The sequence below is a fragment of the Poecile atricapillus genome, chromosome 9 (assembly GCF_030490865.1).
Source record: "Poecile atricapillus isolate bPoeAtr1 chromosome 9, bPoeAtr1.hap1, whole genome shotgun sequence".
NCBI classification, from domain to species: domain Eukaryota; kingdom Metazoa; phylum Chordata; class Aves; order Passeriformes; family Paridae; genus Poecile; species Poecile atricapillus.
This window is the reverse complement of record NC_081257.1, coordinates 22,988,916-23,011,944: the sequence shown is the minus strand read 5'-3', so window position 1 is coordinate 23,011,944 and position 23,029 is coordinate 22,988,916. Positions and strand designations below refer to the sequence as shown.

The following is a 23,029-nucleotide window of genomic DNA, read 5'->3' as shown; positions in this document are numbered from 1 at the left end:
CACTCAAACCCAGAACCAGAAACACTTCCCATTACAGGACAGAGCTTAGGACACCAAGGAAAAAGCCCAATAATGTACTTAAATCCCCAGGTTTGTACACAGAGGTTAACTAAGGTACAAAGGGAAAACTGTAGCCTTCATTTCTATTCCAAATTCCTTTAAGGATATCTGTGCCATCACTCCTATTTGTAAACGATTCCTTTTCAATGACAACACAATCCAGGTTTGGAACTCGGTGCCCTCGATCCAGACATGGGATCTTGGGCAACCATGACACCTCTGCCTCATTTCTGTAATAAAGGCTGTTAATGACACAGATCCTGCTTGGATTAAAAACAGGGGGGGAGCTGTTTAGGAAGCTCTGTGCTAAAAGCTTTTCCAAAGCAGCCTTTATTTTCTAATGAGCACATCTGGATGCACAGCCCCTGACAGCCATGGCTCGTACCCACACTGCTCAAGGTGCAGAGCAGGGGATGCAGGAGTCAGGCATGCAAATATTTGTCTGTGCTGTGACAGCTGCCTGCAGACAGCTTAGGAACGCACACAAACCCCGGGTGCCCGTGTGGTTTTCTCTGTGCCGAGCTGCAGAGTGAGAGATTTGACACATTCCAAATGCCTGCACACAGCTGGCTGTGGCACAGCCCTGCCAAGGCCCCGGTGACAGCTGAGCTGCGCTGCCCAGGCTGCCACAGCAACTGCAGGCAAGGGCACAGAGCTCCAGGAGGAATTCTCAGGCCGGGATGGGAAGATAAGACATTTAAATGAACTAATCTGCAGGGAGTTGCACGGAGTTCACATGAGTCATTTGGGTGTGGATGTCAATGTCTGGCCAAGGCGATAAGTGGATCCCCCCACCTCCCACACACAGGGTGTTATTCAGACATCACCTGATCTTCCTGGTGACTGCAGAGCCTCAGAACCGGGGCCTTTGTTCCTGGGAATCAAGGGAGGCTCCCTCAGCATCCCTTTGGATAAACCCTGCTCGGAGCACAGAGCCAGCCCCTCTCAGTGCCCCTCTGCAGGGACAGAGCCACATCCCTCTTTGGCCAGGAGAGCCAGGGATCATCTCTGCTCCCAGGAGATGTCTCCTCACATCCTGCAGCGCTGCCTGTGCCCCTCCATTGGAACTGGGGAGGTGGCTCAGGGATGCACTGCCAAGGGGAGCTGCTGAAGTCCATTTGCCACCTCGTGCCAGCCAGGAGGCTGCCAGGGCAGGGCAGGGATGGCTCAGGGCAGCAGTGGGGTGTGCACAGGCTCAGCTTCCTCCAGCCCACCCCTGCAGCCCCATTCCCTCAGCATCTCCAGCCATTCCCAGCAAAGATTCCTGAGATACCCCGAGTTTTACATCATCTGTCGCAGCAGGCACCCGCTCCCCTCGCTGATGAAAGGGAACATTATCCCTGTTTACAGGGGGAGGAATTCCAGCCTCTATCAGCAGCCTGGACCTGCAGCTACAAGCCCAGGGCAGCCTGGCCCTGCACGGGACTCAACCAAAGCAGTTCAGATCCCAGAGCCACCAACAGCCCCAAACTGGCCCCAGAACAGGGTTATGGGAGGGAGAGTGGCAGTGCTGCAAGTTGAGAGTCACAGCAGCACTGTCAGAACAGTTATTACATTTTATTTTACAGAACCCCAGAATCCCAGACTGGTTTGGGTGGGAAGGGACCTTAAAACCCATCTCATTGCAGCCCCACGGGCAGGAACACCTCCCACCAGCCCAGGCTGGCTCAGGTCACATCACTGATAGTTTTAATTTTGATTTTTTCACCAGTCTTCAGTGCCCTAAACTCAGCTCTGTTTCCAAGTGTACCTGTTGACTTCTTTCCTTGTCATGTGTTTGAATTTAATGAGCTTCTGTCTGTGAAGAAATATAAAATTCACTATGGAATTGTAGTTAATCATTGATTTTCAAGGCTGCAATTTCTTTTAACGTGGGGTCAGGATCGTGAAGGGTACAGGATGAATGCTATGGGCCAGATCCAGCTCTGCCATCCCCAATACAGTGGGAATCCTCAAAACTGCCTTTCTACACACGTTATTTTTAGACAAGAAAACATCAAAAATTCAAGATCACTCCTAAAGGCGCCTGAATATTCACTAACTGCATAAATGAAATTGTCCAGGATTCTTTTGATACCACAGTGCTTAAAATATCTTTAAAGCATTGTACAAGCAGCACTGGAAGCAACTCACAAACTGACAGTGGATACAATTTAAGTGTCCTCAATTCTTTCTGCATTTATTTTTTTACTGCTCTGTAGTGTTGGAACAACCCACAAATACTAAATGGCAAAGGCAGTTTTTAAAACTGTATTTTCTTAATTTTTTTTTTTTTCTTTCATTTACCGAGGGGCAGAAATCCAAGAGTTTTCTGAAGGTGTTTTGTTGGGAGTCAGAGCACAGGTGAAACATTTGAGGTGTGCTCTGCCATCACAGCAGGACTGGGAGCACATGATGCTTCCTACCCCAGCTCCTAAAAAATGGGTAAAATCAGCAGCTGAACGCTGGTCCCACACAGCCCGGGGAAGATGTGCCCCATCTCTGCCACTATCCAAGATGTTACAGTGCCACCTTCAGTCTGAAATACGGGAGGAAATTCCCTTTAAAAGCCAGCCATGCCCCAAGGAGGCTTCCCAGGAGAGGCTGGTGGCTCAACAAGCCCTTGGGAAAGCAGCAGCTCCACAGTGAATCTCTGCCTTGGCACTCATGGATGTATCGGAAGCTTTCCTTGGTCTGTCCTTCTGCATTCATGGGATTCTGTCCAGAGGTTGAGGTTGGAGAGTTCCCACCCCTGGAAGTCCCCAAGGCCAGGCTGGAGCAGCCTGGGACAGTGGGAGGTGTCCCATAGCTGGGGGACACTGGGTGGGCTTTGGGGTCCCTCCCAACCCAAACCAATCTGGGATTCTGTGAACACAGAAAGCCTGAGGAACAGATGGACCAAGCTCCACCCAAATTATCCCTAAAAACACCTTAAATGGGGAAAAAAAAGCACTTCTGGCTCCTCCAGCAGCATTTAAAACAGGTCAGATAGAGAAACAGATTCATCATGTTTCATACCCAGATTTCAGGGCAGAACAGGAAGTTTTAATGTTAAAGGACACTGGGAAGAAATTGATTTTCAGAGTAAGCTTTGCCAAAAGGCTCCTCAGGAATACAGGGGCTGCAGAGGACTCCAGAGCCAGGGCACAGCAGCCTGAGCCTGGGGGCAGGATGGTGACAGAGCTCTGAGGTGAAATCCAGATTTCCTGCCTATTCCACACTCATGCAGTTCCAGCCCACATTCATCAGCCCTCACTGAGACCTGCTCTTAGATCCTCATTTAAAACTGGCTCATGAAATGCAAAACCCCACCAACTCCAGACACACTCCAAACCTCTACCTAGAGCACATGGTTACATAAAATTGCATCTGCATGAGACACTCTGGCTATGCATAATTTATCCCTACTCCCAACCACACACAGTAATTAGCCCTTGCTGACACTTAATGAATGGGAATTATCATAAAAGTTCTCCAGTTTTTGTGCTTCATGCAAACATATTCAGTGACTAATTTTTGGTTCTTATCTAATTCCAACCGTTCATCTGAAATAATGAATTGGTTGCCAACTGAAACTTTCTTTAAACTGCTTTTAACAACAACAAAAACACAGCACAAAATCATCTTTTAGAAGCAAAAACACAACACAAAATTGTCTTTTAGAAGCAAAAACCCTTCAGAAGTGCAGTGCTTCCCCCTGAAGTCATGTGTGCTGCTGGGGGATAAAGGAAGGGAGCAGAATAATCAGCCAGACTGGAAAGCAGCAGTGATGCACTTGGTTATCTCACTGTGCTAATCCTCTGTCAGGTGACTGCTCACAAGGTTTCTTTAAGCCCTCATTACTGAGGTAGAAATCCAGAAGTAGGACGGACACTTTGGTGACCCCAAAATAACACGTTTGACCTCGGAGAGGGCTCGGGGGGATTTCCAGAGCCACCCTGAGGGAGTGGTACCTCAGAAGAGCTGGGAGGGGAGGGAGCAAAGTGCTCTGCTCTAAAAGAATCACACTGAAATTCTATAAATCAAACAGATTTTGCTCCCCAGCCAGAAGACACAAATTAGTGACTGAGCTTTGGATCTAATTCCAGGAGCTCTGAACCTGCAGCTTGGCAGAGATGAGGCTTTTAATTCTCTCATTAAAAGCCCTTCCAATTGAGTAGACATTAATTGTAGTTTTTCACAATAATAAGCTCAAATCATATGACAACAAATCCTACAAGTCAGTTGGAGACATTTATACGAGGACAAGTTATAACCTGTTGGTCAGACACTTCCACCAGCTTGAAAATACTCTCCCTAAATGTGAATTTAAGGCAGAATAGGTTCTCTTCCCTTGATCCAAGCCTCTCACTGTCACCTACTCCAGCACACACACACAGAGTGCTCTGGGGGCTGGGAAGTCACAGGTACACTTACAAAATGAATTAAATACAATACAGAGCACTGTACCCAATATTCCACTGGATTGGTCTAAGCTAGGGGAAAAAAAGCAAAACTCCAAACTCACCTTGATCATTTCTGCCACGTAACTCTCTGGTCCTGTGTATTCTGTGGAATCTTTGACTTTCACTAGGACAATAAAGCACAAATAGTGCCACATGTTGTGTTCCTCCTTAATGTGCTCTTCAAAGGTGACTGTCTTGTTGTCAAACTTATCTCTCTCCAAACCTGCGAGAGGGACACAGGGAGAACCCTGAGTGTTTGCCAGCTGGGGACCAGCAAAATCAGCTCTAGAACAAAAGTCATTTCTAAATGCTGCACTTCTGCAAGTCAGTCATTGTGGAATGGGACACTGAATATCAGGGGAAAATCTGACAAATGCCCAGGAAGAGAAAGAAGGAGAGAAAGGAGGAGAGAAAGGAGAGAAAGAAGGAGAGAAAGAAGGAGAGAAAGAAGGAGAGAAAGAAGGAGAGAAAGAAGGAGAGAAAGAAGGAGAGAAAGGAGAAGAGAAAGGAGAAGAGAAAGGAGAAGAGAAAGGAGAAGAGAAAGGAGAAGAGAAAGGAAGAAGAGAAGGAAGAAGAGAAGGAAGAAGAGAAGGAAGAAGAGAAGGAAGAAGAGAAGGAAGAAGAGAAGGAAGAAGAGAAGGAAGAAGAGAAGGAAGAAGAGAAGGAAGAAGAGAAGGAAGAAGAGAAGGAAGAAGAGAAGGAAGAAGAGAAGGAAGAAGAGAAGGAAGAAGAGAAGGAAGAAGAGAAGGAAGAAGAGAAGGAAGAAGAGAAGGAAGAAGAGAAGGAAGAAGAGAAGGAGGAAGAGAAGGAAGAAGAGAAGGAAGAAGAGAAGGAAGAAGAGAAGGAAGAAGAGAAGGAAGAAGAGAAGGAAGAAGAGAAGGAAGAAGAGAAGGAAGAAGAGAAGGAAGAAGAGAAGGAAGAAGAGAAGGAAGAAGAGAAGGAAGAAGAGAAGGAAGAAGAGAAGGAAGAAGAGAAGGAGGAAGAGAAGGAAGAAGAGAAGGAAGAAGGGGAGAAAGAGAGAAAAGAAAGAAAAAGATCAGAGAAAGAAGAGGAAAAAGAGCAGGAAGAGAAAGAGTAAAGTGTAACCAGTACTGCTTATATTTATTATACATAACAGAAAAAAATTGGTTAAAAAAGGCAACAACCCTGTAGCAAGCAGTTTGTTGGATTTCATAACACATCTCCTATTTTTGGGCAAACTGATAGCAAAAGCAACGTTTGCTTTGCAGCAAACTTCCAAAGGTTATCCCGTCAGGCTGGGTGTTATGCAACATGGCAGGACCATGTCAGTCAACCACAGCACCTCCATTCCTGAGCTCCTGGTGGGAAAAGCCTCCACAGGCAGCACTCTGCACGCTTGGAAAAATCCACTGCTGGTAAAAAACTCTCCTGTTCCAATAGGAAACTGTTCTTCGAGGCAGAGGAGAAGCAAGAACTGAAGTCTTGAGGAAAAATGGTATCCTGAGCATTCCCCATCTGCTCCTGCTGCCAAGCTCGGTGCACGTGGTACCCAGGAACATGAACTGGCTGAGGAATGCAGGCAGGAACAGCCAGTAATTCAAGGCTTTTTTCCTGTCAGTTTGCAGCTCTCCCTGGCTTACCCAGAGTAACCCCTTCTTGTTAAGCGTGTCTCCACACTTACCACAAATAAAGCAAGTTGTTTTTAAAATTTCTTCTTTCTTCTGTTTTTCACTCCTTAAATCAGCAAAAGTGTCAATGATCACCCCAAAAATCAGGTTCAGGACAATAATGATGACCATGAAGAAGAACAACAGGTCATAGATCACTCTAGCAGCAAAGAGAGGTTCCTGCAAGACACATTTTGGAATTATGAACAGCCCAATTAGGTACACATCTCACCTGCCCCACACCCCTTTCCCTGAGATTCTCCATTGCTGATGCTCTCCAAGGGGAACTCAAAACTCAAAACATTAAATGAAACTAAAATGCAAAACTGAAATGCAAAAACCACTGAAAGAGAAGCCAAATTAGTCAGCTGCCAGTGTGGGATGTCTACAGAGCTGCTCTTCCTGTGTCCAAGATTTTGGACTTCTCTCACTTTCACAAGAGAAAAAAAAACTTCTCTCTCACACTGAAATTTGTTCTCACCCCTCCCTGAAGCCCTTTCCAAATTACATCCTTATATTAAACTGCAGTATATCAACAGAGGATCAGTGTGCACCATAAAGTCTTTTACTGGAATTTAATACAATTAATTGCATTTAACAACCATGTAAATGAACACTGAGCTGGACTTTTCAGTACACATTCCACATTTATTGCAAGCCTGAATACCCAAAATATCCAACCCCCATTTTCACAACCATCCTGCCAGTCAAGTGCCAAACTTATTATTAAGAATTAAGTAACTTTGAAGGCTAAGTTTTAGAAAAAAACCCTGAAATGTCAGGTAAAACAAAAAAGCACTGCCCCCAGTGTGGCTTTGGGAGTGACAGCCTGAGCCTCAGATCACAGAATCATCACAGAATTGTAGAATGGGTGGGAAGGGACCTTAAATCCCACCCAGTGTCACCCCAGCCATGGCAGGGACACCTCCCACTGTCCCAGGTGCTCCAGCCCCAATGTCCAGCCTGGCCTTGGGCACTGCCAGGGATCCAGGGGCAGCCCCAGCTGCTCTGGGCACCTCTGCCAGGGCTCTCCACCCTCCCAGGAACAATTCCTTCCTAAATAATGGACACAACCAGCTTAAACAGCAGGTGGAGGGGGAGCCAGAGAGGTGTTATGGAAAATTCCCACTGCTTAGCCTGGTCCTCACTCTGATGATGGCTCCAAACCACATCCATCCTTCCTCCCCCACACTCCCACCAACCCAGCCTGGTCCCTGTCCTCTCATCCCTCCCATCTGACACGTCACCTCTCCCTAGGGATGCTCCCACAAAACCTCGTGCCACTGGCATCCACCAGCTACCACAGCACTTTCCTGTGCCCCCTCACTGATTTGTACTCATCTCCTTCCTTCAGCTCCTGAGCTCCCAGCTCAGAGTGTTGGCTCCCCCACCCCTGCTCCTCTGGGCCCTGCTCTGGACAGCCCACAAGGCACAGAAGCTGGGGAGAAGGCAGTGAGAGTGGCTGATGCTGCTGGATGTGACCCCCAGAGCCATCAGCAGAGCCCCAGGAGCAGCGCACCCTCCGTGGCCACCCCTCCCCTGCTTGGAGCATCACACACACACACACACACACACAGCAGATCCCAGCCCTGCTCAGTATCACTCCTCCACCCCCAGCCAGTGGTAATTTACCTCTTTGGAAGGTTTCCTGAGCACATCACCTACTCCACCCCCGCTCCTGAGCCCGTGACTCAGTACAGTAACAATGCACATCAGCAGCGTCTCGCACGTATGCTCCTTGTTCTCTTCCTCCATCTCCTCAGTGATCAGCTCTGGGAACACAGCAAGCAAAGACACGTTTCACAGCCAAGATTAGCTCTAAATCCTCCTCTCCATTCTTTGCTGGGTATGCTCTCTCCCCCCTCTGACTGCCAGCCTGTGCTGCAAATCCCTCCAGGTTCATTCCCCATGTGTGGCTTGGGGGGACCTCTGCAGATCGTCCATCCAACCCCTGCCCAGGCAGGGCCACCTGCAGCAGTGACAGGGACACGTCCAGGTGGGTTTGGGATGTCTCCAGCAAGGGAAACTCCATGATTCCCCCTGCATGGACAGAGCTCTTCCTCATGCTGAGGCAGATCCTTGTCCTGTCACTGGGAACCACTGGGAAGGGTCTGAAACCATTCTCTGACACCCCTTGGGGATATTGTATGGAGTGATGGGATCCCCTCCCAAGTCTTCCCTGGACTGAACAGGCCCTGAAGTGTCTCTCCCCAAAAGGGAGATGCTCCAGACCCCCTCATCATCCCGTGGCCTCCCCTGGACCCTCTCCAGAGCCACCCTGGGAGCAGATCTCCTCCCTGACTCCTCTCCCCAGCACCAGTTTTCTTTTGTGCCTGAACTGCTGCCTGTGACTGGGTGAAATCTCTTTCCATCCCTCGCATGCACAGCTCAGATCACCAGATGCCTGTTTATACAGAATCCGAGCTTTTTGACAGCTCAGAGGACAAAGTGTTGCCTCTTCCACTCTCCCCTGGTGCCTGACAGATTGCACAGCCTTTGGGCTGCACTCAAAATGGCAACTTCCACTCAGAGCTTTCAAATGGCTAAAAGATCACTGCTTGTGGAAACAGCATTCTGCTAGAAAAGCAACACTCTTTTTTTGACCTTCTCTTCGCTTGGCTCAAGGCTCCAACTTCACTGTTTCACTTGCAGAGCTGCTGAAATCCTTTCCCTAGCCTCATACACTCCCCCTGTTCCCATTAAAAACCTCACGACTTTCATTTCATCACAAAGCATCATGAGCAGATCCCACCTTCCCACAGGCAGCCCTGGCAAGGCCCCAATCCCTGTGCAGCCCTGAAATAACCAAAACCTGAGAGCCATGGCCAAGAACGGGGCATCACCAACATCCCTGACCACGCAACATCCTGGCCACACAACATCCCTGACCACACAACTATATTGATTATTTGTGATACAAAAAACATCCCTGAATTTTCCTCCCTGCAGCCAGAGTGAAGGAGCTGATGGAAACAGCTTCTCCTGTAGCAAGGCTGAATTTTACTTGCTCAGAGAAAAGGATTTTACTTTCTCAGAGAGGAGCAAAGCAGAGCCCTCTCCTCCTGCGAGCAGGGGCTGGTGGCCATCCTTGACCTTTGATGGCCATGCAAGAGCTGCCCTTCCCAGAGCAACTGGGATCTTCTGTCTGCCCCTCCCAGCCAGCACCGTAAATCTCCCACAAGGAAATTACATTTTCTAGAAATAAAACTGAAATATTTCAATAGCCAGGTAATAGCTCAATTTCTTGATCTCCAAACCCCCCAAACCTACCCTTGTCCACTTAATCCATTGAGTACTTCCTGCCATGATATTAAAACAGTTTCCTTAGTTTGAGATAGAACAATGCTGCCAATAAACCGTATTTCACAGGGCATTATCCTCTGAGATCACATTTAATAGCCTCATGCTTTAAAATAATAAACTTTGCAAAGAGGCAAACTGCATCTCTTCCTTCTCCAATTGATGCAGAAAATGAAAGAGTATGGCAGTGTTTTATGAAGTCTGGTTTAGTTCTAAGTTTCTCTGCTTTAGTCACTTCATGTAACAAATGTTATTTATGCTGCTGGCCTAAATTAATCCTATTTCAAATTAATCTTGTGATAGCTTTGTTCCCAAATTGATTGCATAGGATTTTCTAAAGAAGTTATTTTAATTGAAGGTGATGAACTAAGAAAAGAGTGAAAACTCAGGGTGTGAGTTAGGGATTGCAGAGTGGTACTTACGGTCGGAGGGAATGATGGAGGAGCAGTTCTCACTGCTCCCTGCCTTGCACACATCTGGGTAGAGGAACTCGCCAGTCATGGTCTCACCTGGCTCTGTGCGATCTGAAACCACAAAATGCTGCATCAAAGGATGCTTTAAAGCATTTTAAAATGCTTTAAAACCATGCAAGGAGACTTCTCAGGCATTAGGGCTCCCCAATGTTCTCCCCTTGTTCTCAGGGTGCAAGTACAAGGCATTCACAGCAGGATCTCACCCTAGAGTTTAGAAGGGCACAGTACCTTCTGATTTGCACATTCCATGGTTTCCAACTCAACCACAAAAGCAGTTTTGTTTCACAGAATCCCAGATTCACTGAGGTTGGAAAAGACCTCCAAGAGTCTTCATTTAGTGGCTGATGTCCACCCTGTCCCCAGCCCAGAGCACCGAGTGCCACCTCCAGCCCTTCCTTGGACACCTCCAGGGATGGGGACTCCAAACCTCCCTGGGCAGCTCCTTCCAAGGCCTGAGCTCCCTTTCCATGGAGAAATTCCTGCTGCTGTCCAGCCTGGCCACTCCTGGCACAGCTGGAGCCCTTCCCCCTTGTCCTGCCAACACCCTGGGGAACAAGAGCTGTTGTAACCCACAGGAATGAGCTGCTGGTACTGACCTGGCAGCAGGGTCTCGTTAGGCAGCTTGTCCACTTCCAGGATGAAGTCATCCTTGAAGAAGAGGTAGCCCACGATGGAGAACAGGTAGACCAGGATGAGGGCCAGCACGGCCGTGAGGATGATGGAGCGCCCGTTGCGGGTGACGCTCTTGATGACGTTGAGCAGCGTCTCCTCCCGGTACACCAGGTCAAAGAGCTGGGGACAGCCAACAACAGCACATGGAGCAGCAGCACCACTGCTGGCATCGTGTCCTGGGCCATGGGGAGCAGCAGGAGCCGAGGCAGCTGTGCCCTGCTCTGTGGCAGCCTGGCCAGCAGCCCGTGCCCGCTGCGGGCAGGTGCTCCTGCCTCAGTGCCAGACACACAGTGAGCTGCCAGCACAGCCTGCAGATGCTTCTTACACTGTTACCTACCCCCTCACAGCCTCCCAACAGCTCACTGCAAAGTGCAATTTGCTCTTGGCTTTCAATCTTCATTTATCGAGCATCTCATACAAGAAGCAATACTTTTTCCCAAATTCTGTGTTTAGATTTCTCTGCTGGTGTTCCCTTCATTTTTCCCTGGGTCTGGGACAACCCACAGCAGGGCCCAGGCAGGTTGTGGCTATGCTGGTGGATCACAGGACAGTATTTGTGAAACTGGACCTCCATGAACACAGCAAATAACCAGCTCAGGTACCAGAGGATGTGACAAACACCAACCAAAGGCACAAAACAGCCTGTTCTGAATGGGATTTCAGCTTTGCTTCAACAGTGACACATTTTCTCCACCAGCACTAGATCCCCTCCTTCAGTGTGACTCTAGAAGCATTGTGCTGTGCAAGGTGAATCCCACCCCAGACAGAAGGAACACATGTGCCAGGATCTGTGTCCATCCCATGGGGGCTGGAGCCTGGATACAGCCATGGAGACGCTCCAAAGTCACCTCAGGAAGCACAGACACCGTGTTCCAGTTATTGATAATGACACAGCAAAGCATCACAGCCCATCTCATTCCACATCATGGCCAGGGACACCTCCCACTGCCCCAGGAGCTCCAGCCCCAATGTCCAGCCTGGCCTTGGGCACTGCCAGGGATCCAGGGGCAGCCCCAGCTGCTCTGGGCACCTCTGCCAGGGCTGTCCACCTTCACAGGGAAGAATTTCTTCCTCATCTCTCACCTAAACCTCTCCTCTTTTGGTTTAAAACTATCCCCTCGTATCTCCCTGTCTGTGTGCAAGAAGTCACACATCAGCAAAAGGGATGTGGCAGGAGTCCTGCTGTCTCCCACTGTAACTCCTCCTAAAGAAAACCTCCAGTCTGTGGCTCTTCCCAGCAGAAAATCAGAAATTTTCCAGGATATGCCCAAGATGGGCCTTCACAAACAGACCAGAAGATATTCTGAGGGCCAAGCAAACACCCACCAAGAGGCTGTAAAAGAACTCGTGCACGAAGAGCCCCAGGGCACAGATCAGCAGGTACAGCAGGTGATAGAGGAACTCCACATCCATGATCATGGCCTTGTATCCTCGCGTGAAGGTTCCGCAGTTACCCACAAAACTCATCAGGAAAATGATTTTATTACAAACCTAAGGAAAGATCAACCATAAATTAGTTACAATATCAGGGTAAACAGACTGCTTTTTCAAGCTGGAGGTAACTTGGCACCTTGCTGGGCAATCCCTTCCATGCCTGAGCTCCCTTTCCATGGGGAAATTCCTGCTCTTTCCACCCTGAGCCTCCCCCGGCCCAGCTTGGGACCATTCCCTCTCCTCCTGTCCCTGTTCCCTGGGAGCAGATCCCAACCCCCGGCTGTCCCCTCCTGCCAGGGAGTTGTGCAGAGCCAGAAATTCCCCCTGAGCCTCCTTTTCTCCAGGCTGAGCCCCTTCCCAGCTCCCTCAGGAATTCTCCAGCCCCTTCCCAGCTCCCTCAGGAATTCCTGGGGCTCCAGCCCCCTCCCAGCTCCCTCAGGAATTCTCCAGCCCCTTCCCAGCTCCCTCAGGAATTCCTGGGGCTCCAGCCCCCTCCCAGCTCCCTCAGGAATTCTCCAGCCCCTTCCTAGCTCCCTCAGGAATTCCTGGGGCTCCAGCCCCTTCCCAGCTCCCTCAAGAATTCCTGGGGCTCCAGCCCCTTCCCAGCTCTCTCAGCTGCTCCCCAATAACTCACAATGCATCACTCAGTGAGCCTCACACAGCCCCATCCATTCTGTGGAGTTTGGGTGAATAACCACATGCTTTAGGTCACAGAGACTCCTCCCTGTGCCTGTCTGAGGTTGGAGCTGCTCCTGCACCGAGCAGAACCTCGGAGCTCAGGATTAAACACATCCCACAGAGCAGCTGTGTGAGGAACAGCCCAAGGAGGGAATCACTCCTCCCTCCAGTGCCACCAGGCCTTTTCTGCTCCACATCCCCACGTGCAGGTGAGGAACCCTTCCACAAGGGGCCAGAGGAGGTCAGAGAGCCCCTGGGCTCTTACATTGAACGCTCCCAGGAGGAACAAGGTGGGCTGCAGGCCCACGGAGAAGATGAGCCGCAGGATGGTGGAGGCGATCAGGGCCCGGATGCCGTGGGGCTTGGGCAGAGCGATGACGATGGCCAGGGAGATGAGCATGGCTGTCCACAGCAAGCCAGACAAGTGGGGCTCCAGAGTGCCTGGCCAGGGAAAAAACAAATTCCTGCATAAGCAGACCGCTGCCATTTGCTGCATCCTTGCTGCAGCATCACCCAGCCCCGTTCAGCCACCCCTGACTGCTCAGCAGCAGCACCTGAGCCCAGAGCCCTGAGCAGGTTTTAATCACAAACCTGCTACTAAAGCACTCTGCACATGGCAAGGACTGTGGGATCTTTGTTTTGCTTGCACACCTGAGCGCTGAGGGCCCTGTGCAGAAGTGCTGGGCAGTGCCTGGGCAGGTGAGGACACTCCCCCAGAGCCTCCTGATGTGCTTCTGGGCAGACCCTTGTACCCATTTTTGCCATCTCTTGCTATTTCTGGGTCTATTTACACTGTCCCATGAGACTGGCTGCTTACACAACACCCGTGTAGCTAAAAATACACTTCCCTGAAAGAGCCATAAAAAAGATTCAGCCCAAAACACCATTTACCCCAGGTTTATGCAGAATGTGAGACACCTCTTTCTCAAAGATGACTTAAAAATTTTTGTCTTCAAGCAACTGGTTCCTCAACAGAGGAAAAAACAAGATCCCCCCAGATTTCACAGCACTCTGCAGCTCTTCTGCAAGCACATTCTCACAGAACTTGTGTCTGACTGGCAACATCCTCACTCAGGGCTTTTTCTCCCTGCTCCCAAACTCAGGCAGCTTAGGAAATATTACTCTCATCTGACTACCACGAGCAGCCATTTAATCTTGTTCCAAATCACTGCAGATTAATAAAGACAGCAGAGGATGGATGGAAATTAAAAGTTAATAAGCGTAAAGTTGAACAGCTGTTTTGGCTGCCTGGGGGGAGTTTGGGCTCCTGGAGCTGTCACACAGCACAAGGTGCAGGGCTGGGAATGGAGTCACTGAGTGGGAACAAGCAACAGCATGGAGAGGGGACAGAGAAATGTGCAGCAGCTTATTTAGGAATGACTTATCGAAAATCCAAACAAGATTTATTGGGAATATATTTGTTTTCAGGAGTTGCAGCAGCTCCCAGCAGGTCTGAAGGAACACCTGGAGGGACTGAAGCCCTCAGGTGTGGTTTGGAACACCCACCTGGGCCTGGCCCAGAAGCCCAGCAGCACCAGGAGGGCAGTGCCAGGAGCTCAGGGGACCCAGCAGTGTCACCTCAGGGCACAGCAGGGCTTGGGCTCCCCTCTCCTTCCCAGGGACAGAGAGAGGCTGGGAGCAGAGCCTCAGGAGCTCAGGGTGGTCACTCACCAACTCCTGCACCCAAGCTGACCCCAAAGCCTTGCTGGGAGCTCCTCCACAACCACAGGCAGGAGGAACATGCAACCAGCAGGAACTTCTCCCTGTCTCTGGAATTCTCACCATTCCAGTACCCAATTCCAGGCATCCAGTTTTGTTTCTGCTCCTCAAGTCAGAAGTTTTACAGCTTCTGCTACTGTCAGATGCTCATCAGCTGCTCAGTTCACCGTGTCTGAGCAATTCAAGACACTGACAACTTCCCCCAAACAGTCTGTTTGGAAGAGTCTTTTTTTTTTTTTTTTAAGCTAAATATAAGATACACATGTATTTATTTCTTTTACTTTTTAGATTCTAACTAGGAGAGGAAGAGGTTTTATCAAAATGTTACCTGATAAATAAAGAATTTCAAATATGTAGGGTAGGGCATCTTCAAAATGCCAAACAACCCCCCCGCCCCAGTCTTGCAGTTTGTAATCTCAGGGAACTCATTTAACCAGCAGCTTTGCTGGCAGCCATCAATTCAGAGCTTTTAACTTGGGATCTTTGCAGCTAGAGACAGAAATTCAGCTGCTCTTTGGGCTTGTCAGAGCCTTCCAGCCAGGATCTGGGTTGTGCCCACTCTGCTGACACTGGGTGTGACACCGAGGCACAGCAGCTGCAGCCACAGCCGGCTGCTCCTGATGGCAGAAGGTAAAACTGTTCTCTTCCCCCTCTCAGGAGCACTGGAATTCACTCTGAAATATCCCTCTGACAGGCTTTTTCAGGATGCAAACCCCCTACACGCAAGGAAAAAGCTCCTACCTAGAGATTCACATCATCCTGCAAGTGATGCACATGACATTCCTGAGAATATCCCTGCAGATTTCCCAAATGCTGCTGACAGGACTGCAGCCCTGCCCTGCCCTGGGGTGCAGCTCTGGGAAGGATCCAAGGCTGGATCTGCTGGATCCAAGGCTGGATCTGCTGGATCCAAGGCTGGATCTGCTGGATCCAAGGCTCTGAGAGCCACCAGCCTCACACAACTCTGGGCAGGCAATCCTGGGAATGGGCTCTTCTCCCTCATCCCCCAAGGATTTCCCCCCTGTCACCCACCCCCAGCTCTCAGAGGCCTCCTGGAGCACCAGGAAAAGTGTGTGGAAAATGCCATTAATAAACTGCAAGCTCAAGGAAAACAACACATTCAACATTTCGTCTATTTTTAGCTCAATCCTTAATTACAGGACTTTAAACTGAAGTAGAACAGTCAGGCAATTAAAGGTGGATGTTTGTCATGGGTAATTTTTTCCCCTAGGAAAAAGCATGGGTCTACATTTTCCTTAAAAATGCCTCAAGAAAGAGTAAGAGAACAGCACAATTTAAAACAAGGCAACTTAAAAATCCAAATTCTGTTCTCCTACCCCCACTGATGTAAACAGCAGTGCACAGACACGAGTGGGGAGAGCAGAATTTGGCTCATGACACCTTATTTGTTCACATGGTTATTTAGGTTAAGTATCAGTACCTCCTCGAATTCCTTTGAATGGGTAGAAAAATGCCACGAGCAGGTTCATGAGGACAGCCAGGTTAAAGGAAATGCTGCTCCAGAAAGACATGTTCCGAGCACACCAGTACAGGAAAGGCTGAGCTGAAAAAGAGAAAATTATTTCTTTTTAATGGACAGTTTAGTAAAAGTAAAAGGTCTCTATATAAAAAAAATATCAGCACCAAAACAAGTTTGTTTTCAGTTTGCCCAAAAGTAATAATATTCATGGCTTATTCTGAAGTTTATTTAATTATCCTTCATCTTGGGGGCCCTTCAAGATTCCTAGCTGGTGTTTTAAGGCAAAGGATCCCTGTTTCAAACATGGTTTAGCAGCAGCAAGAGAACAAGCTGAGAATCTGCAGAGATCAAGCACTCGAGGCTTCCCCTAATAAATATTCTTTGTACTCAGAGTCACACAAAAAACAATTTGGAGGAGGAAAATGAGCACTGAGCTCCAGCCCCATCACTCTGTGTTCTGCTGCTGCCAGCAGCTCACCTGCACCAGACAGTGCCACCTGCAAATTCATTTTCTGCTGGGAACAGCCCAAAATAGCCCCAGAATAACCTGGGGGTGAAGCTCCCCAGCCTTCCCTCTGCCCCAGGGGCAAAGGACTCAGCACATCTGCACAGAGCCCAAGGAACAGTCCTTAAAGCACATTTAAATCCTTCATGTTACACAGAAATACTTCTCAAAAAGACTCCCAATTTTAATAATCCCTGCAGCCAGAACCAAGAGGCAGAAAACAGAAAGATTCCTTTGCTGAAGTGGTTGTGAACCCAAAGAAGCCAAGAAGCTTCTCTTGCAATAATTCCCTCTGCACCCAGGCAAAATCCCCCTGATTTGAGCTCCTGCAGGCTTCCTGCACAGCAAATTGTGTCCTCCTGAAATCTAGAGTAGTGAAAAACTCCATTAAAAATGCTCACAAAGGAGGGAAAGGACTGTTTTACCCTGGTGGAAGGAGGCAGTGTGTTTAGATATCAGAGAACAAAGGAAAAGCTCTCAGTAAAATTTAGGAACAAGCTGCAAATGCAGACTCTGGGCTGAAGGGTAATTTATTACATGCAGCAGGCTCTGAGCCTTACAGCCACCACCTCTCTCCAGCAAATCCCCTCCTCTCACACCCCAGCTACCAAAGGGGTAAAGAAATCCACAGTATCTCCATGTTCCAAATTTCCTTCTAACTGGAAGAATTTGTAACCAGGTTGGATTAATTAATATGAAATTATATATGGGTGATTATAAATATCTAGGTTTAACTTTACACCTTCCTTTGGGGATGGACACTGACTCTGACTTTGTATTGCTTCTGCCTGGCTTCAGCAGCTCACTTCCATTCTTAATTAACAATTAAGAGGCTTCTGGTGCTGAGATTATGGGGCAGCACCACGAGCTGAAGGGAGAGGTACATGGGTCTTTATTTTAGAAGTGTTTTTGAGGGTTGAATAAACTCTGGCATCACATGAGCACACACAGCACTGCCAGAGGTCACAGCTCCAACACAAACTCTACTGAAAATGTGAGAAACAACTGTATAAAGGTAAAAAATCACTCAGAGGCAAGGCAAGACCTGAATATTGGAGACAGAAGAAATGATCCCAGTTTTTTTGAAGAAAAAACAAAAGAAATATTCTCCACTCCTGCAGGTGGATCTTGGCTAATTTGTGGTCTGCTGTTAATGATGGATGCCTTCACAGCTTGCTTGGAGACAGCCCCAAAGTGACTCAAAATCTAACAGACTATACAGATGCTGTTGAAGTTGTGATTTGTTTAGGATGCCACACCCCCAGGTTCCTTGCAGAGCTCTCAGATTTCTGGAAGCAGTCCCACATCTGCCCCAAGAGGAGGTTCCAGACCAGTCCTGCTCTTGCACTAAACGCTGCAGTGGGGCTGCTGCAGGGCAGGGGAGCAGCAGCAGGATCAGATGGGGATGATGGGGATGATGGGGATGATGGGGATGATGGGGATGATGGGGCAGGAAGGAGCTGCCCTCTCTCCCATTTCCCAGGGTCACTGCTGGGCACCTCTCCCCACTGAGCCTCAGCTGCAGCATGTGGCCTTCAGCACAACAGGAACAAAAATGTAAGCAAATGAGCTAGAAGGTTTACTGGGGAATGTAGTGGCACTGTGTGAATCAGAATATCATTTTAAGGGATTTCCCATCTGCCAGTGGGAACCACAGAGGGAAAATCGGTGCTTGAAAACACCTGCGTTCAGACATTTTAGCGTCATAGGGATGGAAGGGACTTATCAACCTGTCAGCCAGTCTGCTTGCCAAAAAGGGATGAATTCTACTTTACCATTACTGAGAAATCCATCTTTGACTTGTTCTTAAACATCTCCACTCCTAGAGATGCCCTAAATCCATGGAATCTTTACAGCTGGAAAAGACCTTTACAGGTGGAAGCCTGCTGCATTCCCCAGCCTTACTCCCCCCTGCACCCAGCACAGGTCACTGCTCTCCTCAGCTGCATCCTCCCGTGTCTCCTTATTTCAGCTACTCCTCCACACGTTTGTTCCTTCCTGCTGGATCTCAGAAAGGACAACCTGTGCTGCTCCTTCCCACTCTGCCTTGGATCCCCTCCAGAGGGTCCCTATTGCTCCAGCATTCAGCTGCCTTTACCCCAGCACCCTGCAAGGAGCAGCTCTTGCAAACCACTCTCGAGGCTGCTGCCACACTGGGGGAACCATGTGCTGCTCAAACCTCAAACCCCAAAATCCCAACCCCAGTGCCCCGCCCCACATGGAGCAGCACTGACCCACCTCGCAGTTTCTTCTGCCAGTTCATCTCGTTAAAGAGGTCTTCAGACTTGAGGAAGAAGTCGTTGATCTTGCTGCCCTGCTCGTCCCTCTCCGTGGTGTAGTAGATGCGCAGCTTGGACTCCTTGGTGAGGAACTCGCAGATGCTGGGCACGGGGAACACGATCTGCTCCATGGTGCGGTCCGACCTGACAATCTGCACAGCAGCCTCATGAGCCCTGCCCACTTCCTAAATGCTTCTATTTTCTTGGTTTTCTGCCTGTTTTTCTCCCCCTTTCAAACCAGCTACATGCAGACACATTTCCAAAGAAGAGCATCTCGACACAGATTTAATTTAATTTACCTTTCAGACTGTGTCTATGTTTAGCTCCAAAATTGTAATTTCTATGCTGTGGTCTTATTCTGGCAGTACTGGTCTTAGCTGGGATTCCCAAGGGGCCCAGAGAATCCTGCACCAAAGCTGGGATGGGGTTCAGGGCAATGTGGTGGCCTAATTCAAGAATACTGGCAAATCTGAGCAATGGGCAAGAACAAGGAATAACAGTTATATCTCTATTGCTTATCAGAGAGTTTTGTGAAGTCATAGAACCATGGACTGCTTTGGGTTTGGGCTGGAAGGACCTTAAAGCCCCTCCAGTCCCACCCCTGCCATGGGCAGGGACACTTTCCACTGTCCCAGGCTGCTCCAAGCCCTGTCCAACCTGGCCTGGGACAGTTCCAGGGATGGGACAGCCACAGCTTCTCCAGGAAATCTCCTCATTTGTGAACGTTTTACTTTTATAAAGCTCTTAGATGGCACACGAGGCCAAACTGTCATTTGAATCCAGAAAGAGTGGCAAAAGCTATCACAAACTTTCTGGATTCAGCAACAGCACCGGCCAAAATGTAACAGAAGCGAAGCCACACTTCCTCCTGCCAAGAGAGCTCTGCTCAGCTCCATCCCCGAGCCCACACATGACAGCTCAGGAATAGCTCCCCCCGCCACTGCTGGGGAATTAAATAAATAACTCCCTCTCTGTGCTCTGTATCAGAGACAACAGTCCACACACAGGCAGGCAGAGCTGTGACAGCAGCATGAATAATGCACTGGGGCTGCTCTCCCTGGTGCTCCCCCGGGGGCTCAGCCCTGCGGGTTGCCGGTACCTCGATCTGCGCCGTGTGCTTGGCGTAGAACTCCAGCGCCTCGTCCCCCTCCATCTGACCCCCCGGCTTCAGCATGCTCTGCAGCTCTTTGTTGTGACGAGCCAACTAAAATAAAGGAATGCACAGGGAGTGGGAGACACCAGATGTCTCTCTGTGATATTAAATTTCTGATTTTTTGGCATAAAAAAAGAAATAGTACGCAGTCAGCTGCTAGGAAAGGGCAAAGTTGACAGAAGGCTTGTTCTGTTCCAACCAGACACCCTGCAGCTCTATTTTGGGAGCAAGTCAGAATGATTCAAATATGTATTTCTTTAATGCCAGTGTTGTACTCCTCTTTTCCCCATCCTCTCCCACCCTTTGCCTGGAATCTTTCTGATCACACAGAAATTCACGTTCTGTCTGTCCCTCTACACCACCCTAACCCAAAGGTGTGCTCATCACCCAAAGATCCAGGCAGGGACAAAGAGAAAATCTGCATCAACCGAGCAGCAGATGTACAGAGCACCGCTCCAAAAATGCTGCTGGATGCTCCAAATTCATCCTGCAGCACAGTGAGGGTTTGTCTGCTCAGATGCTGGAGGAACAAGAAGTCTCCAATGCAGTGAGAGATGGAGCACTGATATATTAAGTAGATTTAGATATGTTTTTCTCCCCTTTGGTTTTTTTACCTTTCAAACACACATTGTATCAATACAATGGCTCTGTGTGGCTGCAGCAGAGAGAGAATGTGGCAAGGACCGAGACTGCTGATTACACTTTAATTGATCTGTGAGTAGAATTTCTTTGGGAGTATGAACTAACCTTTGATACAGCTGAAAAATAATACACTGCTGCTCAGTGCTGCCAAGAATTGAGCCACGTGTCCTCAGGAATTCGGTCCAGACCCTGCCTGCTTCCCACTATAAAAGAAAATTCCCCAAATTTTCTTGTATTATACTATTTTTGTTCCTGGTTAAAATTCGGATTTGCTCCGATAACAAGAGAATGTGCAGTGAGTCAGTGTCAGAGATGAGCCATGAGAACAGCTCCAGGGAAAAGCAGGCTCTGGCTTTTCCCAGTTTGTGACTCGTGGTGAAACTTTACCTGGTGAGCCAAGATATAAATGTTGTGTCCCACGTTCCTCGGAGATGCCGCCACATCTTCCCCATTCTCTCCATCCTCAAACTCCACTTCTCCCTGCAGATAAGCCTTCTTGATCACCTCCACCTGGAGAAGGAGACAGAGGCAAGGAGAGGAGGCTCAGGCAAAGGCTGGAAGCTGCTGAGGGCAGCACACCCTCGGCACTCCTACGGACGGGAACGGAACGGGAGCGGGGCAGGGACATTCCAAGGGAGGTCAATGGCTTTCTGCACACCCAGGACAAACTGATCTCAGCTTCAGCCCAGCCTGCTGGCACAACAAACTGAGCCTCACATCTCCCTGAAGGTAACACCCCCAGGCCACCCTCTCTGCACCTGTGTCACGTTCTGAGCCCGGCTCCAAGGCAGCCCCGAGCGCTGGCACAAGTCAGCGGTGATCTGGCTGTGCTTGGGATCTCCTGCTTGTGTTCCCAGCAGTTCCTACATCATTAACCAGCCCCAAAGCCCTGCTGCTGCACAGCTCTCGGGGCACAAGGGATTTTCATTTTGTCTCCTGTGCAAAGGAGCAGTCAGGAGCTGGGGAGTGGTGCCAGGACTCACCAGCTCCTTGGGCCTCATGTTGTAGAGGATCCTCTCGGCGTTCTCGCTGTCGTGCCTGCTCTCCATGATGGCCAAGAGCAGCTTGGAAGCATTGTTCTGAGGGGAGGGAAAAGCAATGGAATCACTGCCAGGAGACAAAAGGTGAGGGTACCCAGCTTGAGTGGCACCACTCTGCTGCCACAAGGGCTTCAGGGACACGGGTCCCACAGCCAGCAGCCACTGCAGGCAGGCTGTGCCACCCAGCCCAGGGCTCTCACAGCCTCACCTCACCAAGCCCCTCTCCTCTAATTACTGACCTATACACCTTAACAGGGCTTTTTAGCAGTTTATTCCCCAAATCCTACTTACTGAGAGACATCAAATTAACCCCAGCCAAGGTTTAAATGTCAAAAAATGCTGCTGTTTCATGCTCACGTTGTTTTGGTTTGGTTTAAAGATGCTGCAGCATCACCACAAGCTCTGAGCTCCCAAATGGTGCAGCTCAGCTCTGCTGAAGATGCTGCTGATTAAATCAAGGGACAGCCAGGGCTGAAGACAGACGTGCTTTGCTGCTTTTAACTGAAATCACTCTGCAGTCTGCTCACGCCAAGGAACACGGGGAGGAAATGGGAAACTACCACAAGGCACCAGACTACTTTAATACGAACAATTAAGATTAAAATCCATCATGCCTGACAATAAAACCCAATAAAAGTATTTAATTTTGAAGTATAATGCTAATCGAGTCTAAGAGCATTTTTTATTTACAATAATAAAAAACCCACATTACCCATAATAATGGTGTGAGTCGGCAACGGAAAACAAGGAGACACTGCAGTGTCAGGCAGGGCAATAAGTCAGAAAGGAAATATTTCTCAAGCCCAGGCTGAAGCAAGAGTGCTGTGGGGCTGCTGTTGCTAGAGGGGAACCTGCTCCTGTGTTTTTGTGTTTTGAAACCAGCACCAGGGCTAATTGTTTCAGCACTAATATGGACAGCCCTAAAAAATTGTTGATGATTTAATGTCAACTGATTAAACAACACCAATAAAGTGTTAGGAAAGTAGTTGCAACATGAGAAATTTCACTTCCATTGCCCATGTAAAAGCTCAGCAACAACAGAACAGTTTTCATCAGCTTTGTATTTTTTACAGGAAGTAATTTTAGGATTCCTCAGCATGTTCTGACTGCCTGCATCCCCCATGTGAGAACTGGTGGCTCCATGTCAGCATTTAAAAGATGAAATACCTGTGACAAACAATCCCTGGGCACTGCCTGCAGCTCACTGATGTATATAATTTTTCTGTGCACTTATGAATATTGGGATATAATAAACACCCACATAGTTCCAACAATACAATTATGTTTTATCTCACTGCTAACGTGCCTCGCACAGAGCGTTGTTCACTTGCCTTCAGCTCCAACACGAGGTCCATCCTCTTCTTTCCCAGAGGGTTGATGTCATTGAGGATTAACGCTGTGATGATGTCAATGCCGTTGGACTCGTGAGTAGCAATGCAGTTCTGTCCAAAGAAAAGTCATCAGGCTTCACTAATTGCCTGCACTACAAACACAGCCCGGGCTGGTGACCCTGCCAGAGCAGCAGAGTCCCCTCTGTCATCA

General features: G+C 48.8%; 1 protein-coding gene across 5 annotated transcripts in view; it reads right to left on the bottom strand.

Moving 5' to 3' along the window:
* ITPR1 (inositol 1,4,5-trisphosphate receptor type 1) overlaps nt 1-23,029 on the bottom strand; it is a 163,630-nt gene that overhangs the window by 13,049 nt on the left and 127,552 nt on the right. For all 5 annotated transcript variants that reach the window (XM_058844903.1, XM_058844905.1, XM_058844904.1 and 2 more), the window contains 13 exons: nt 22,819-22,929; nt 21,431-21,526; nt 20,835-20,957; nt 19,752-19,856; nt 18,612-18,804; nt 15,830-15,952; nt 12,935-13,110; nt 11,884-12,048; nt 10,482-10,677; nt 9,835-9,936; nt 7,745-7,884; nt 6,127-6,292; nt 4,547-4,707 (listed from right to left, as the gene is read on the bottom strand). In XM_058844903.1, the coding sequence (XP_058700886.1) occupies nt 4,547-4,707; nt 6,127-6,292; nt 7,745-7,884; nt 9,835-9,936; nt 10,482-10,677; nt 11,884-12,048; nt 12,935-13,110; nt 15,830-15,952; nt 18,612-18,804; nt 19,752-19,856; nt 20,835-20,957; nt 21,431-21,526; nt 22,819-22,929 (1,857 nt within the window). The remainder of the gene's footprint in view (nt 1-4,546; nt 4,708-6,126; nt 6,293-7,744; nt 7,885-9,834; nt 9,937-10,481; nt 10,678-11,883; nt 12,049-12,934; nt 13,111-15,829; nt 15,953-18,611; nt 18,805-19,751; nt 19,857-20,834; nt 20,958-21,430; nt 21,527-22,818; nt 22,930-23,029) is intronic.